Below are 19013 nucleotides of genomic sequence, written 5' to 3'. Positions count from 1 at the left end.
AATTAGTACCGTCTAAATAACATAAGGTATTAAATGAGAATTGTAGGAAAAGAAAATAGTTGAATTACAAAATTTTTAGAAACAATATGAATTACAAAATAGATAAAATGTAGGATGTGATTTATAAAAATTATTTAAAAAAAAAAAATTTTGATCTCGTGGATTGTATAGTTTCGAATTTTAGGACAAAAAGAGAATGAGTTACAAAATCCTTAAAACGAAGTGTGAATCACAAAATAGGTAAAATATAAGGTATGATTTATAAAACTCACTTTTTGTTAGATTGAACTCATCGATGGTTGAACTATAGGCTTAAAATATTAGGACCGGTCGACGGAAATGGTTTCTGGTCATGATCATGTTGGGCCTAGTTCGGGCTCCGACTAGGTTGTGGCTCAAAACTTTTGGGCCGTAATGCCAGATGAGAAGCCCTAAGATTACTTAGAACCATTGCTATAGGGAAGATCTTCCTACCCATTTGAACATCTGAGAGATACATGAGCACTGTGGCCACACAATTTCCCAGATTCAAATTCATAGCATTGGTTAAGTAATCATCATGGACAACAAACTTTTCTCCTTTCTTGTAGCAGACAATTTGCATGGTATTCAACATCTGATCCACAACTCCAACTCCGGTCTGAAAGAAGGATCTGATGGCTATCGAAATGTCCTTTCTAGATAGGCCAGAGGCTTTGGACAAACCAGGCATTAAAGCCATCCAGTCCTGGTGCCCGATCTGTGCCAAGCCCCTTGTGACAAGATCGATCTCCTCTCCACCTGCAAATACTCCTGTTACAAGAGTATTTGAATTGCCATATCATTTCCATTTTCCATTTGAAAAAGATGACAGGAACTCAGAGAGGGTTCTGGAGGTGAAGAAGCAGTTGACAATGAACTTAGATGATGATAAATTCTTGGCTTCAGTTATGGGAATTGGTAGAAATTCTTGGCTTCAAGCTGATGATGATATCTTTCAGGTGAGTGAAATTTATAAGCACCTTGTTCACCACTCTGTTTCTCCTCTTGGTTTAAGTGCAACAAAACAAGAGATTAGTGAGCTTCTGCAGACGTAAAATTCTACTAAGCAAAGTGAATCATCTTGACTCAAGAAAGGAAACTAGAAACGAGCTTTTAGTTAGAAAACTTCATTTACATCTGCACATAAAACTCGAAAGCATTGAAATATGGACATAGCATTAACATTAGATGGTTTAAACAAACCATTTGGGAAAAGGGTACCCAGATAAAAAAATAAAAATAAAAACTCACCAACTAGTACAAACGCAATAAAGTTCAATTAACAGACTTGAACATTTGATTTTAACATAGTACACAGCGCACTTTGGTTCGAATTTGGACAGTAAATTCTAAGTAGCAAAACAAGCAAGATAAACAAACACGTTCATTAGAAGCAAGTGACTTGATCAATATATGCTAACAAGTTGCATAAGAGCAATGAGGACTTTCTAATTTATGACTGCTACTCAGATAAGAGTCACATGCAAAAATAGCACAAATGATTATTGGATCGAAGTTCTTTACAAAGCAAACTATGAGATCAAACCCCCTCGCCTCCCCAACCCTCCAAATAAAAAGAAAAAGAAACTATTCCACATTCAAAAGAGGGAATTTAGCTCATGATAAACTTCCCAAAATATGTACAGCAGTGAAGACAGAGAAAGTAGGTCAAGGTACCGCACCAAGATCCTTGAAGTATTCGTGTTCAAGAGCATGCTGGGCTGTGATTCTTCTGCTTGGCTCGAAGCAGAGCATTTTCTGTACATGCATTAAAAATAAAGGGCAATACAAAGTATCCTCAGTAAAGATCCTTCTATTCTCATATTTAAAATATTGCAAGTTAGTTTGACAGAGCAATGGCCAGATTAGTATACGAAAAATAGGAGCATTCGTAAGAGTTTCATGATCGTATCTAGACAAGTGGAATGAAGGGCAAACTGACAACAAGCGTTCCATTAAATTAACACTGCAGTACAAAGAGTTACTAAGTACTTAGTGTGCAGCACCATCTGTTATAGTCAGTTGTCCAGTCAAATAAGGCTGCTCGCAAAATAATGTAGACTTTTGATAAAGATAAAGGTCAATCTAAGGTATGATGTATTAGGAACTTAAAGCCATATGTTTCCTTCTTTTTTTGATTAAAGGGATTAAAATCTGATGGCAACTTTCTAGGCTCTAGCTGCTTGGTGTTCTGCAGACTCATGCAGAAAGTGGAGCATATGCTGCACACTTCCAAGAGGGATCCTATCTGTCCCTTGGTGAGTGAAGATCCACGCAATATGTTGTATAGTATTCAGATTTACTGCATCTATGAACATATCTAGTTGCAAAGAACTGTTCTTAGCATTCAAAGTTAAACTTCAACAGAATATAACACCTGCACAATTATGATCAGTAAAAACTATTGCAGAACAAAGAACTTACAGAGAGAAGATCAACTCCTGCAGGTTCAAGCGTTGGGACCACTGTTGCCAGATTCTGTGGAGTTTATATTCCATTAAACAAAAATCAGTCTCATGGATCATGATGATTAAAGAACGCACTAACCTTATTTTCAAACTAATATGATACTTGGTATAGCATGACCAAAAGTCTCACACATTCAAAAGATACATAAAAGGCTTTTCTTTAGCTTTTCAATGTAAATAGATTTCTGTTCCCGAGAATTTCAAGTGTAAACTATAAGGGAAAAAGGAAACAATGAAGCAAATAAGATCAAGAATTCAATACTGTGGGAGGCCACTTGGGAAAAGCGGACTTGAAGTCAGGTAACGAAGTAACGCCAGGCCAAATTCCTTCATCTGGAGTACCCAAAACTCTTTAAGAATGTACATGCAAAAGAAAGTTGCATAACTAAAATAATGAGGTTCACCAAATGGAAACAGGAAAACCATATGTTGAAGCATATTAATATTAACCTGAAAATCTTGAACAATTCATCAATTTCAGAATCTCCAGGAAATAATGGTCGCTGGTTCACCATTTCAGCAAAAATGCAACCAATAGACCACACATCAACAGGAGTAGAATAATGCCTTGAGCCTAAGAGAATTTCTGGAGCTCTGTACCACAGCGTCACCACCTGGAAAAGGATAAAATCAACAACGTAAAAGAATTGTGGAGCATTTGGTCTCTGAGTTTGTCTAGCATACACATATACCCACTAATATTCTTCCTTTTATAATAATCTTCAACAAAGTCTGAGTCTTGAGGCATATGGGATCCTTGTCATCCTTGACTCCTCATCTTGTGTCTTTGTAGATTATTAACTTGAGAATTTGAAATGAGTTGCAAGAGATGTGCTAACAAGTTTAGCATTCTCCATGATGAACCTCTTTAACACTTTACCAATGTATTCTTTTTGGGATAGTCTCAGGAGTTGCCTTTCTTTGTCTTTTTAAATTCGAATTCTAAGGATTTGATTGGCTACACACAAATCCTTTATAGAGAATATCTGAGACAATTGATCCTATCTCATTCATGTTAGAACTTGCAACTAACATGTCATCCACATACAAGAGTAAAATAATATATAAGTTTTTATACTTTCTAAAGTAGCAACAATGATCTAAATTGCGGTGTGTATACCTATGTTGAACCATAAAATTGTCAAACTTCTTGTAACCCATTGCCTTGTAATCTTTTTTGTACAAGCTTCTCAGTTTCTACTCCCACATATCCCTCTAGCCGCTTCACATAAATCTCCTCTAAATCTTCATAAAAGAATGTTATCTCCACATGTAATTCTCTAGGTGTAGATCCTCCACAACCAAAAAACTGAGCACTGTCATAATAGTAGACAATTTTACAATATGTGAATTTATTTATAAAATTGGCACCTACTTATTATTGGAAACCTTTTAAGACAAATTCGTATCTCTTAGAGTCATTAGGTTCCTCTTTTAGTCTGTATAACCATTATTCTGTAGGGCTTTCTTTCTTTTTGGTAGCTAAACTAGATCCCAAATTTGATTTGCCTTCAAAGAGTTTATCTCTTTTTCCATATTCCACCAAGGACTAATCTGACAAGTTTACCTACTTTCTCCTCCAAAATTCCTTTGATAATCTGCATCTTGCAACTGATGGTCCTCTATTGATAAGGTAGGCTATTGTGCTCACTATTTATGCCCAAAATTGGTTTTATAATCCAACATCTATCCTCATGCTCCTAGGCTCCTAGCATGTTCTACAAGTCTCTTGTTTATGCATTCTGCAACACTATTTTGTTGTGATGTTCTTGGAATACTTTTCTCTCTCCTTATTTTATTGTTTGCCCAAAACTCCAAACTCTCTTCTACAGTATTCATCTCTATTGTTTGATCTCAGACATTTCAGTTTTTGCCCAATCTTATTTCCAACTAAAGCTTTCCAATTCTTAAACACCACAAACACGTCAGACTTACATTTTAAGAAATAAACTTAAAACTTTATAATTGAATAATCTATAAGGTAAAATAAGAAAGAGAACCATCAAGAGAAAATAGCTATATCGGTCCCAACTTTTGTAAAATTAACCTTTTTCTACTTCCCAAAGATGCAATATTTATAGACATCTATGTCCAGCACTGACCTTCTCTTTTGAAACCATCACTTTTATACCTTTTTGACTCATGTCCCTAAGCCTTCGATGCCACGTCATAGTATCAACTCTAGATGACACAACTGCAATTCCATAATTATTAGATGCCATGTGCAAAGTCCCTTCATGCTTGCCTCTATGACTATAGATCCTTTTGTGATCTTCCATGAGCCATTAGTGAATATTATAATATGTCCTATGTCTGACAACTGATTGACAGAAATTAAGCTTCTAGCCATTTTAGGCACATATATCACATTTATCAAATTCAGCTCTAACCCACTTGATATCTTGATTTGTGCATCTCCCTTTCTAATGATTTCACGTAGTTTAGCGTCACCAAGATATGCCTTTCTGACTTTCCCTATACATAGTTAAAAGCAAATATACATTCGACATAGTATGAAAGAATGTGTCTGAATCTATATCCAAGAATCATTTCGAATTATCACAAGGAAAATAAGAACATTATTGTCAAAAGAGGATTCAATAGAAAGGTGAATTTTCCTAACTGTCGTTCTCCACTTTTTTTTTTTTGGGTGCCCTACAATCACACATGATGTGCGCCTGAATCTTTATCCAAGAATCATTTTGATTATCACAAGAAAAAATAAAAACATTATTATCAGAAGAGGATTCAATAGAAAGGTGAATCATTTTCCTAATTGTTGTTCTCCACTTGTTTTTTTGGTGCCCTACGGTCACACTTGATGTGCCCTTTCTTGCCACAGTTCTAGCACATTTGCAGAGATCTTGAATTGCTCTTCCTTAATTTTGATTGTCTTCTGCCATTATCATTTTTCCTCATAGATCTTCCTCCGCCTTCAATGCTTTTAGCATTTCTTTTATGCTTCCGCTAATGAGATGTTTTTCCTTCTGAACTCTTCATTGAGAAGAACTCCCAGTACATCATCAAACTTCAAGTTACTTGATCCTATAAGTTGCCCCCATAACCAAGCTGTCCTAACTATCTACTACACTAGATAAAATCAACAAAGTCGTAACTTCAACACCAAACTTGATTCAAATTAATTTGTGACTGTTGAACTCGTTCAAATGTTCTGCCACACTACAACTTTTAGACATTATCATGTTGAACAATTTTTCTATCAAGAAAACCTTGTTTGAAGCCAAAGGTTTTCCATACATACTCATCAAAGCCGCCATAAGATCTGCAATTGTCTTCTCCTTGGAGATGTTGAGGGCTATAGCTGCTGCAAAAGTAAGTCGGATCATCGCTAGGGCATTCTTATCTAATATGCTCCATTTGCATTATCTATGTCTTTAGGTTTATTTGCACTTCCACCCAAGAACAAATAAAGTTCAATTTAGTGGAGTAATCTTCTATCTGTATTCGACAAAGCGAAGTTGCTTACATCAGACTTCTCAATCCGAGATTTTCATTCTTCTAGCATAGCTCCCACTTGAACCACAATCCAAACTCTGATATCAGTTATTGCAAGACCAAATGCAAAATAAGAAGAAAAGAAAATCAAGCACAAGCAAGGAAATATAGATTTTATGAGGTTCACCTAAGTCCTAACTATGCCTACGTCCACAAAGATCCCGCCGGTTTCATTAATAAAGAGTAAAAGGGATTACAATGGAAAAACCCTCTCAACCCAAATCCAAGAACTTCACATTCTCCTCTTTTTTCTTTCTACAAAGCTCTATTGATTTTCCCCAAAGTTTTCATGCTCATATAACTCTTTAGAGAAACAAAACAATATATAGGTTTAGATAGTAATTGCCTAGGGGTTCGAACACACGATGTTGCGTTCAAACGCCCAATGCTACGTTCAAATGCCGAGCAAGAATTGCACTCAAGAAATTTGTTTGAAGTCCGTCGCAACATCAACCAAACTCTTTGCTCTCGGGAAATGATGTTTGAATGGTCCTTCAGGCATTCAAACACCATACTGCAATTTGATTAGTCTCCACTCTCTAACGATTTTTATACAATGTAATATTTAATAACTAAAGCAATTCCAATAAATATCTACATATTCCATTTAAAAACAGGATCCAGTAAATAATTAATACCATACTTTCTCATTGTTCATTACATTAACACTTTTCAATTTGTAGAGCCATCTAAATTCTAAGTTGCTATATGCTTTTAGAGGGCAATTTCTAGCTTTTCCTTTCTAACCAACATATGAAGCGAATACTTCAGTCCAATTAATTATGTAATAAAATGAAAAAGGATGCAAAATGGCACCTCATGAGTGAATGTACGAACTGGAATACCAAATGCTCTAGCTAATCCAAAGTCTGCAAGCTTAAGAGCATTAGTGCAGCGATCTATCAGCAAATTCTGAGGTTTCAAATCTCGGTGAAGAACCCTATGAGAATGACAGTATGCAATTCCATGAAGAATCTGGTAAAGAAATTTCTGCAGAGAGAAACATACAATATGTCAGCCTCCATATATTCAGCAATTAATAGTCTATGGTAACAGTGTTGCATTCTACTCATTTGTTATTGATAAAGGTTGGAACTTGAAGATACAAAACCAGAGAAGGATATTTCTAATGGCAACAAATTCGGGATAACAAAGGTTCAAAAAATTGGGATCAAAATCGGCCTTTCCAAAAAATGATAGATATTGGCTAGATCGGTCATATCAGCTGTATTGGTTGCCTGGATCGGATTGGACTTTTTAATTACATAAAATTCTAAATATTATTTAAAAATACAGGAAAACTTATACAAATTCAGAAAAAATTATAAAAAAAATAAATAAATAAAGATAAAAAAAGTATGGTGCAGTGAAAACTAAAAAGTAAAAAAGATTAGAAAAAGAGCAAGTGGAAGAAAACCAAACAAAAGAAAGAAAATCATGGTGTAATAAATAAGAAGATGAAAAGAAAAGAAAAAGGAAGATAGTGAAAAAAATGAAAAAAAAAACTTTGAGAAAAATAAAGAAATAAAATTAAAAATTATATACCAAAGTTTGTCGAAGTTTGCCGAAACTAGATTTCTCCATAAGAGAAATAATGGCTATATAATAAGGAGTAAAAAAGAGAAAAATAGTGAAAGAGAGAAAGAAAGAGAGAGGAGAAAGAGCAAAAGAGAGAAAGAGAGTTCAAATCGGGTCTAGATCGGTCGATCCGGCAAACCATAGGGATAACCTAGTAAATAGTTTAATTGTACGATATAGTCATATACAAAAAGTTACCAGATACAACAAACCAGATCAATTATTGTAATGTATCACTTAGTTAGAAACTAGCATCTGATTATAAGTTTATAACTTGTTTTCAAATGAAGCATGAGCTTAAGTCAAGAAGGCGTCCGAAGAGTATGGAGCTGATCTTATAACATGTTGTCAAATTTCTAGAACTGCTCACTGTTCTAGGAGATCAATTATACGACGCATCATGATATAAAACCAAGAGAGACAATTGTCAGTATCAAACACTATGTTCATTTTCAAACTCTTGTGCTCCTGCTAGATGGGATCAAACTTCTAGAACTCAGCAAAGGTGGAAGGAGCTAAATAAAGAGAGATTTGAAATTTTGACCTATATTATTATTCATATTTTTAAGCACAAATTAAAGAGCAACATTAAAAAATCGAAACCAACCAAAACACAGTATGAAAGGTAACTTATGAGCTTCAATTTACTTGGATTCTGAAACATAACAATACAGTAAAACATCAGGTCAACACCCATTTTGTTTGATCTTCAGAGCAAGCGATACGATCTTTTATCAGATGGACCAACAATGCCTTTTTGTTAACTTCTATCAATCAAACAAAATAAATGTACAGTAATGCAGGGAGTGATATCATAAGGGGGAAGCTGGTCTAAACAAACATAATAGAAAGCTTAATGCAAGATGACGAGGAAATATTTAGGTAAGCTTGGAAAGCGTTGGCGACAAAAAGTAACTCATCATAGTAATATCATTTTAGGGTGCAACCCCACTATGTAGCATCATGAGGAGGATATAAGGACACTCAGTACACAATGTAAATGTTCTTTTAGTATTGAGTGCACACACAGCATGAAGAGAATAATTCACATGAGAAAAAAGATCGAGTACAAAAGAAACTCACTTTTATTATGTATGAATCTTTAGCAAAATCTGGACAAGAATCCATGTGCTTCTTTAAATCCAAGTCGAGATACTCAAAAACTAAATATATCCTCTTCTCACTGTGCACAACATCTTGCAACCTGCCATATGGAAAGGATTTAAACTATTTTAGACATGATAAATAAGTGCAGATAACTGAATCGAAAAAACTTATTCCATGTCAACTGGTAACACATCTTTTACTTTATTCCTTAAACATATGAAGAAGCAAGGTCTTCTACGGTTTGTTCCCCATCCTCAAACTTCAAAATGATTCTCAAAAGTTTGAAAGCAAACAACATCACAAATGATTCATGGTTGCTAATTGCTATAACTAGAGAATGTACTCATTTCAAATTCTTTTGAAAAATTAATAAGCCTGAACAGAAAGAATGCATAAGAAAACTTAAGGAGATGTAGAGCTAACTGATGGAATCAAAGACACCTTCATTCTTATCACGAAACGCAAAAGGAATAATGAGCGACATGAAGCAATTGAACACCACCTGACTATGTTTCCATGTTGCATTTCCTTCAAGAGGGAGATCTCTCTAATTGCAGTACTGGGGACTCCCTCATCCTCGTGCTCGAGTCGGATCTTCTTCAGAGCTATCATCTGATTTGTCACACGATCACGAGCCTTATACACCACGCCATATGTTCCTTCCCCAATCTTCTCCACCTTCTCGTACTGAAGACCAAATCATCCCACATTGTCACAGAATTATCCCTTCATTACAGACAACGAAAAACCCAATATAGTATTCAACTACCAAACCACTGTTAGCTCACCTGGTCCATCACAAACCACCAACGGCTAATCTGGAATAAAGCCAAGCTTTCTCAATCCAAATCAAGAAATGGTAAGAAACAGAGCAAACGAGACCGATCAAGGAACCCTAAGAAACGAATTAAGTGTGAAAGCGAGCACGCTTCTAGCACGTTATTCGATCAAATAATGGAGTATAACGAAGAGAAAGAGGAGGAGATCGACCAAAGTGCTCAAGTGCTCACCTCGAGGACTAGGGTTTCGATGGGTTCTTCGCGGGAAAACGGAGCAAAGGGGACGCGAGAAGTCCCGTCGCTGTCAAAACGATCTGTCGCAATGCGATACGCGCACATTAAAATCGCACTCGCTTCTTGACAAAAACGACGTGATTCATTGATTCTGCGGGACGTCGTCACGGGAGCGACGGGGTTCTCCATTAGGTGCCAAAAGGGGGTCCCAAATTAACGGGTAAATGCAGTCGTGAGTTACTAATTTTGGTTTCGAGGATGCTGGTAGTCTGCAACTCTAGGCGCAGGGAATTTACTACTACGGTAAGGTTGGTTGGGAGTGATACCCAATATATTTTCTCGGTTGAAGGCAGTTCCTGCGACGAGGATGCAGACGAGCTGCTCCGTTCCTTTGGTTGCCGAAATAGTTACTCCTCCTCTCCGAGAAGGCGGGAAGCCAAGTTAAATGCTTGGGAATTTTATTAATAGAACCCTCCCTTTTATGTTTATTATGGTTGATATTATCCGAGTTTTTGCCTTATTCTTTAGGTTTGCAAATCAAACATGGTATCCTGGTAGGTGAATTATGATGACTTCTAATTCAATTAGATGCCAATTAGGATATGTGTACACTTGCAAAAATTACTGTCAGAGTTGATAATTTTTGTTTAACAGAGAAATATTTTAGACACTCGAAAGTACTATTACACTCGCTAATGATACTAAAATTCGCTAATTGAGTTAGCGATTTCTTATTGAACAAAATGTTTGTCTCCAAAAGTGGTTTTGTTTGACCTACTTATGTGTTATCCACGCACTCTAGAGCTCACTTTGTAACTTACTTATTTAGATACAATATATGGTGTGCCGACGACCTAGAATACATATAATTCTTATTCAATTCTTGTCTTTTATTTTCATTAATTAGAAACATCTATGAATTAATATACCCCAATAATTGACTGCCTTAACATTATAGAAATAAGAAATCATATTTTTCTGCTATGATAAGTATAGTTAGCTACATTAACTCCAAATTAGATAAACCAATCATAGTTCTTTTATTTCCTTTCTTAGTAAGGGGACTTAGCTTGCTCTAACCGATTAATTGGTAAAAGATTTGGAAGGAAAGAAATAATAATAAGATCTTTCGCCATACTATCGTTTCTATTGGTTTCCTTCCCGAGCTTTCTGGTATATAGAGAAAGTGGAAACCTTTATTCCCATTCTAAACTATATAATCCATAATTCCTCACTCTCCTCTCCCTATACATTCTTCATTTTTCTTTCTTTTCTTTCTTTTTTCTGAGAAATAATGGGCATAGCTTAGTTATGAATTAAATGGGAGAATTTATGGAGGTTAAAAATTATAGAGGAATGAGGAGACAAAGTATATGCTATAAGAGGGATGATGATAGGACTCTCATTTTTTTCTAAAGAGCATTTAACTCGAAAAGAAAGCCAGCTGAGATGAGAGCCTTATTATTGAAGATCCTATTGCTGTGCTTGCACCGAATCTTTCGCCAAATGGTGGAAAGAAGTGTCTAGCTTGTTTGATCAGTGGTCCAATCTATATGAGAGATATGAGAGAATTTCAGCTTAGAAAAGAATCTATTGAGGATCATCTTAGGGTATGAATAAAGAAAGAAAATGCATTCCACCAATTCAATATTCTCATCATAGAGAACACATAAATGAGGCATAGTAAAATTCTTTTTAATAAGGTTCGATCTAATATGAAACTTGTCGATAGGGGCTAATTAGAAAAAAGATTTTAATTTAGATGAGGAGAAGAGCACCATATTATGTCGAAGTTAGCGAATCTCAAATCCAAGAAGTTCAAGAAATGATAAAATGATATAACCGAGAAAACTCCACTGACATTGGATCTCCATAAAATCTAATCAAATCGGTCCATGTTAACTCCTTGAATCAAGTTTCTAATCTTTTGTAGCTCAAGCGCAACTACTGCATCTGATCTTCTAATCTTCGAGAATAAGGCAGAAATGGCTGAGAAAGTCATCCATCCTACTATGCCCTTCCAGAATAGTGATATCTGAGATCTTTGCCACTAAAAAGACTAGGGAAATAGAGTTTGGAGGGAGATCTGAAAGGTTCATCTAGTAGTCTAGATGTTGGTTTAAGCTCCATATTGTCTTGACTCTTTGAGTAATCTCCCTCCAAGAATGAGAGCAAAGGTAAAAACATTTCTTTAGTATGATGCACTTGTGGTAGTAAGAGTGGACTACTAAATCCTTCCAACAGGAAGAATATGAGATGCCAATAAACTTATAGCATCATTTCCCAGGGAAAGTTATATTTAATTTTTGAGATTGAGAATTCTTAACCCCCCTGCTCTTTAGGCTTATATACCATCTTTTAGTTCACAAGAAGTTTGTCATACCATAAAAAAGATCTTCAAATACAATCAATCTTATAAAGAATTTCAAGAAGATTTAAAATATCAAGAGGAAATAAGAAGGAATGGCTGAGAGGATGGTGCTAAGTAGGGCAAATGATTTGCTGATAGAGAGAGTTACGGACATCTACCTTTTTAGTTTTCATTCCAAAATCCAGTCCTTCTTAAAAAGAAGTCATGCTTAAGGGGAGACCAAGGCATTTAATAGGGAAAGAGCTAATATGAAAACCCGAATGAGAAGCCCATCATTGAAGGCTCTAGTCATATGACGCAGAAAACACATAGGACTTAGCAAATTTAATCTTTAGCCTTTGAATAGTTTAAAAAAAAATGATGGAGATACTCTTGAGGATAAAAACAAATGAATTATCTGCCTTACAGAATAAGATCATATCATCTACATATTGACAGATAAAAAATATTCTTCTCAAATCTATGAGCCTCAAAATATTCATCATCATTCTAGAGAGGAGATTAGCTTGGATAATGAAGAGCATCGAAGAGTGGGGGGTCTCCCTACTGAATCCCCCTCTCTCCATGCTGAAGAAGCTATTAGGAGCATCGTTAACCTGCATCACATTTTAAAGTTGAAGACAACATAGAAGAAATTCAATTTATTCAAACTTTGGTTGACACAAATCTAGTAGCAAATTATGGTTGATACAATCCAAAGCCTTATTAAAATCGAGCTTGATGATAAGATCGACGCTCTTGGCCTTGCTCATCTAGTGAATCAACTCGTGGGCCATAGAAAAGTTACTGAAGATATCCCTTTCTTTGATAAAGCTAGAATGGGTAGGAAAGATTAAATCATTGAGCAAGAGGATGAGATGGTTGGCCAAAACTTTAGAGATAATTTTATAAGAACAATTAATGAATCAAATTCCTTAGCTCCTTCACATTTAAGGATAAGAATTAAGAAGTCCTAGCCACCATTTTAGGAAGAGATATGGATTGTTAAGATGATTGAAGATCGAATGAGATTCGATTTAATTTAAGCTTAGTATTACCTGAAGAAAAGTATCGAGAACCTATCGAGCCTCGAGGCTTTGTCAAAAAAATAATAATCAAAAGCCGCCTACTTAACCTCCTCTTCATTGAAAGGCTGACAAAAGAAAGTCTAAATCAATGTGTAAGAAAAACATATTCTTTGCTTGAAGAAGTCATGAAAGTGATTCTTGACAAATGTTGACTCTTTCATATTGTAATTTCTCCTCTCTCTCTCTCTCCTTTGCCGTATGATATTTCTTCTCTTAGAAGAGATTAAGAAAAATGATATTCCTCTTCTATTGCCCATTTGCATAGAATCTCCTCTTCTAAAAGGATTTTATTTAAATTGGCTCAGTTGTGGCCCCAATTGACAAATCATCACTCAAAAGCGGGGCTACTTCCTCCTTAGCATCTAATGATAGAATACTTTGCTTGAAGAATTTCTTTTGAAGTCTTATACTATAGAAGAATGAGTGACACCAATCATTGATGTTTAGACAGAAGTGAAGCTTAAGGAGAAAGAAAGCATTCGAATTCAAACTAGAGGGTGCTGAAAGACATGAATCATTAATGAGAGAGTCAAAACTATCTTGTTTAGTCCAAAACTTTTCAAATCTAAGAATTTTAGGAAGAAGTCAAAGAGCAAAAGTGTGAAGCTTGAGAGAAGTAAGACTAGAAATCGAGACACAAAGGAGATCAATCACGAAATTCTGGAAAATAAAATCTCAACTTAAGAAGATGATGACGGGATCAAGCTTGGATATAGTGGCTAGGGGTCTTCTTCTTCAAGTATAGTTCCTTCTGCGAACTAGAAGGTCGAGTCCCTGTCTGCGGAGAAAAGAATTGAAGAGACCTTGAGAGTAGCAAAAGAAGCTAGAGTTCCACTCCAAGCCAGAGAGGGTGAAATTAAAGTCCTTTACAAATGCGCTAAGGTGCGAGATCATCTGAGGGAAAGAGAGTCTAACTCAACCCAAAACTCTACTTTAAAATTGAAATCAATAAGGCTATAAACATTAATGATTAAATATTTGTTCATTATTCATCAATATATATATATATATATATATATTTTGTTCGTTGAGAAATGATCAAGGAGGAGGACCAAGAGAGAAATGCCCTCCACTCCTAATGATTTTGGAGAAGAGAAAAGAGTTCCAACCCGTGATTTAGCCTTCCCGCGATTTTCAGTTCCTTAGCATTAATCTAGGTTAAAGTAAAACACTCACTTCCAAAAATCACGTGTTCCTTATGTGGAGAATTTCCACATGATTATCACATGACCTGTCAGTGAAATAATCTCACAAAGTATCTGGATAAGTAAAAAAAAATATCATAATAATCCAACAAATAATCCAGAATTACAATATCACAGGCCTCAATAAGCCTCTAAGAATACAAGTCCAACACAAATTTTAAAACATAAATACCATCGCAGGGGCCAAGTCCAACTAAAAATAATTAAATAGACAAATACTAAAATAGATGAATGAATCTGCTACTCCTCGATATCCGCATCTTCCATAATTAGCTTTGAAATATTTCCACCAAAATGGCAGTGAGCACGGGGCCCAGCAAGTAAAATCCAATAATAATCTAAGAATATTACATGATAAATAGAAATGCAAACCCATAACATGTTAGGAAAGTGTACATTATGACTTTTAATAACTTTCATCATTATAGCTCAATTTACATAGAAATCCACACAGAAGTCGAGTCACAATGACATCTCACAAAGCACCATAAAATTGAGGGGGACTAGTCATCTAGTGGTATTATTGCCCATACATGCCTCGCGACGCTGTATATGACCGATTGTCTATGGCCATCAGACTACGGACCCCAATCATAGGCCCATCAACACCGCTCTAGTAATCATCGCATAGAGCGGAATCATCACATACGGCGGTTAAAAGCACACAGCTTGATAAACGCCCAGACCCTACGTCCTCGGGTACCGCTAGAACTACAATCCCTGCCTCTCAATTATCTTTTCTAATATCATACTAAACTAGTCTCCAACTAGGACAGTGTAATCATCTGAATGCTCAACTAGCTACCGACCTCAGGTGTAAACTGCTAATATAATACTATATAATACACTCTACCCTTAACCCCGGGTTGAGTGGGTGAGAGGGCACTGCCTAACTGGAACTTGACTAACACTGATACGTGCACGTGGTGCTATGACCTCTATTATTTATTTAACATAATCTTCAAAATAATAGGTATTATAAACAAGCATAGAGTCTATCATACATGTGCATTAAGTGATAAATAATGCAAGTAAGAATTGACATATAATTAAATACAAGCATGAAATGTCATGTAATTTTCACAAGTAAGAAAACAACATTTAATTAATACAGGTAAGAAATGATATATGTATGCACTTTTCGTAGACTATTATAGAATTCTACTCGTCTGGAATATTTTTGGAATCCGTCTTACTCTCCTAATCAGTCGGCTCTTCCTGAATTTCGAGATCCTTCCCGCACAATAATGGATCTAATAATTTATAATTAAAATAATTATAAGATTAATGGACTTATAGACTAACTATCTTGTTGTATGAATTAAGTTGGATTTTCTAGGTCCGAAAAAATTATTTGTCTTAATTTAAAAAAAATGGTCATTTAGAGTTGTTTACAATGTAAGTGTCAAAGATAATTGAAAAGACTAATAAATTCAAATACCTAATTTAATTATATATAAATCCTAATTTTATTAATAACATGGTTGAGAAAATAAAAAAAATAATTACAATTTATGTAGCTAACAAAATTTAAGAAAAATAACAGACTAATAATAAATAAATTAGTCTTAGGGTTAATGGTTGGGCTGGGCTCAAGGCCCAGCAAATTTGGTGAGAGAGAGTGGGCTGCAGACCTACCTACAGCCCACTAGACTAGAGACAGTGGACTGGGCTCAAGAGCCCAGTCCAACAGAGTGAGGAGGTGGGCTGTGGGCATACCGTAGCCCACCTGGTTCTAAGGCGCACTGGACTGGGCTCAGTCCAGTAAAGTGAGATGGTGGGCTGCGGGCCTATCGCAGCCCACCAGACCCTAAGATGGTGGATTGGGCTTCAGAGCCCAGTCCATCAGGGTGAGAAGGTTATCGCAGCCCACCAGAAACTAAGGTGGTGGATTGGGCTCTAGAGCCCAATCCACCGAGGCCTTAGTAAAGGTTCGAGGGCTTGGGCTGCAGCCCATGCCATAGCCCAGAGAGAGAGCGATGGGGGTTGGCCCAACCCCCACCTTCTCCTCGTCTCCTTGCTAGAGAAGAAAACATAGGAGAAAGGGTGTTGCTACCGGTGATCCCCGTTGCTGGTAGCCCCTAGCTCCAGCAACTCCTCCCCAAGTCGACTAGTTGACTAGGTTGACTTGGGTGCAGGAGTGATTTGAACCTCCGGCCAGTGCGGCCGAAGGGTGAGAATTGAGGAACTCCATGGCCGATGGCCATGGAGCTTCCCGATTCAGTGCTAGGTGGGCTCGAAGCCCTCATCTCAAGTACCTACCTCTTCCATGTGAAGAGGTGGGCCAGTCGAGGCTGACGAGCGAGGCCACCACCGTCAGTGGTGGCTGCTTGTGCTAAAGAAACCCGACGGTGGGAGGCGACATGGCATCGCCTCCCTCGCGCCTTGTGGGTACCCACAGCAAAAGGGCTGAAGTAGGGAAACTTCCCGGACTGGTGGGTGGTCGACCCGAGGTCGCCGGCCGGCAAATTCTCCGATGAAGGCAGACATAAATAAATTCCTAATTACACATGATTAACTAGGCTATTTTCAAATTAAACTAAATAGGGGATGGAGGCTAACATGAGGATCGAGGTGAGGGGTTTTTGTTGGCCGTTGGCGCTCCGGTGACTCGCTGCCCACGGCGAAAGCTTCGACTGCTCGGAAGAGAAAAGAGAGGAAGGAAGAACGAGAGAGAGGAATTTTGAAGAGTGAAACCAACCTAGAAGGTGAGGGGGGAGGGGTTTAACTAGGGGTGAGGTGAAGAGGGCAGTGGAGTGGAGTTAGCTCCACACTTCGACGCACTTCTCTCCCACCTCTCGTAACCAACTGCAAGAGGTGGGGGAGGAGGAAGAAAGAGTTAACCCAAAAAAATCTCTGAGTAATGTTGGTAGTCTTGGATTCATTTATACAAATGTTCCCACAATTCAAATTAAATAATAGATCCTTTTAATGTATTCTTTTGTAAAATACTTTCGATCTCTAAGAAGAGATCTCTGATATCTTCTTCTACTAGGTTGATGCCAACTAAGCAATTATGATTCCAACTCCAGCAACTAAACTCTCCAAGAGAGAAAGAGAAGAAGCCTGAAAGAGTTCAGATAGGAGGTAGTCGCATTAGTAAGGTTCTTTGTCTGTATATATTTGTTTGTATATCAAAAAAAAATTTGGTATATATATATATATATACCAAAGTTCAGAAGCACAAACTCATGTTCAGATTCTTTGCAAAAGATAGACTAACAATAAATAGAACTTTCTCCCTTTTTTGTAATATTTTTTTTAAGATAAGTTGAAACCTTTCCCTTTAGCAATTTGATGACAAAAAACCTACAAACTATTGCAAATATCTAAATTATAAAATTATCTAGATCTTTTTAATAGAGAAGAAGCAATCACAAATAGTAGATACCACGTAAAACAAATCATATATACCAAATGTAAACATGTAATATGATAATTGTATACCATAACAAGTTACATGTTCGATTCAACTAAGACAAGTGAATGTCAAATCTAAAATGTTCTCTCTTTTGTGAAATTATCAAAGAACTATAAACTAAGAAAAAGCTAAGCAAAAATCTCAAGTTACAAATTGCAACCTCAAATCTTCAAAGTATACGACATCAAACTATATGAATCCCCATAAATCTCAAGTCACATCCAAAACAATTTTATTCATTTTATTTCAAGAATTGCGTTAATGAAAAATACATTCATTCTATGGATGTAAGAATACTTTTTGTAATAAGTCCCTCATAATTATGAAATCCAAAGCAAATAGATGCATAAGTGAAAGTAAAAGCATATGATGTGCCCAAACTGTTAATCAATTATAGTAGTATCTCGATACTTCAATCTAGCTAAACACCTAAACAAGAGATATAGACTTCAAGATTGAACAAAACAAAAGAAACTCTACACTAAAGTCAAACCCAACTTAAAGTCACTTTCACACAAATGTAAGGTTATTTTGCTCAATTTTTTTATTCATCTATATCCTTTTCTAAAATGAGTACTTTAGCAAAACGACGATTTTTATACAAGTGTTAGGTTTTTACATGCACTATGAAAGGAATTCTCTTTTAGCTGTGTATGGTGTCAAATAGGATAAAACTATGACGACTTTCGCACACAAGTAATGGTACCCTTTCTCGTTAACCTTTTCAATGTCAAAAGCACAATGTGAGTGACACTAAGTTAGATTGTTAATCAGATGGAGTCACACATACTGTTTAAACAAATCTAACCCAAACGGGTGCAAACTGGTTCACCTCCTCCACTGACTAGAAGTCAGGCTTCCACGGTACCAGATTAAGAACTTGGCCATGAATGGTCAAGGACCTAAATCCAGCTAAAAGAAGGAAATACCTACAACCACATCGAAGCCAATAATGACCATGAGATAGGCCAAATTTTGGCCAAAATCCCTTTTAGGGTTTTAATCAGAATTAACTTAACCAAAGAATTTATTGTAAAGCCCAATCACCATTCTTCACGACTACTCCAATAGTTCCATATCAATCTCCACATTATCCTAAAACCCATGTTTACGTGTAGGCAATGTCTCAGATTTACAAGGGCATTTCCTCGAGCAACTTGAGCCCAAGTTCCCAAAGAATTCTCCACGGATTGAGAGGCTTTGGTCCCCCAAGAATATAGATCTTTGTATGTAGCACGAGAATATT

General features: G+C 36.4%; 1 protein-coding gene across 2 annotated transcripts; it reads right to left on the bottom strand.

Moving 5' to 3' along the window:
- Positions 1 to 1361: 1361 nt before the first annotated feature.
- LOC140770781 (cell division control protein 2 homolog) lies at positions 1362 to 9965 on the bottom strand. 2 transcript variants are annotated; one of them, XM_073112049.1, is made up of 9 exons: positions 9701 to 9965; positions 9479 to 9508; positions 9193 to 9377; positions 8667 to 8787; positions 6822 to 6995; positions 2940 to 3103; positions 2752 to 2839; positions 2446 to 2499; positions 1362 to 1779 (listed from the first exon to the last, which is right to left on the bottom strand). In XM_073112049.1, the coding sequence occupies exons 1-9, from the start codon at positions 9890 to 9892 to the stop codon at positions 1690 to 1692; spliced, it is 1098 nt and encodes a 365-aa protein (XP_072968150.1). In that variant the 5' UTR covers positions 9893 to 9965; the 3' UTR covers positions 1362 to 1689. The 2 variants fall into 2 exon arrangements, with proteins under 2 accessions (XP_072968150.1, XP_072968151.1); XM_073112050.1 differs by having other exon boundaries at positions 1370 to 1779; positions 9479 to 9585; positions 9701 to 9840.
- Positions 9966 to 19013: the final 9048 nt, after the last annotated feature.

Source organism: Typha angustifolia, chromosome 11 (genome assembly GCF_048772165.1).
Source record: "Typha angustifolia cultivar Huaian chromosome 11, ASM4877216v1, whole genome shotgun sequence".
Taxonomy (NCBI): domain Eukaryota; kingdom Viridiplantae; phylum Streptophyta; class Magnoliopsida; order Poales; family Typhaceae; genus Typha; species Typha angustifolia.
Note: the sequence above shows the minus strand (reverse complement) of the source record. Positions and strands in the feature narration are given on the sequence as shown.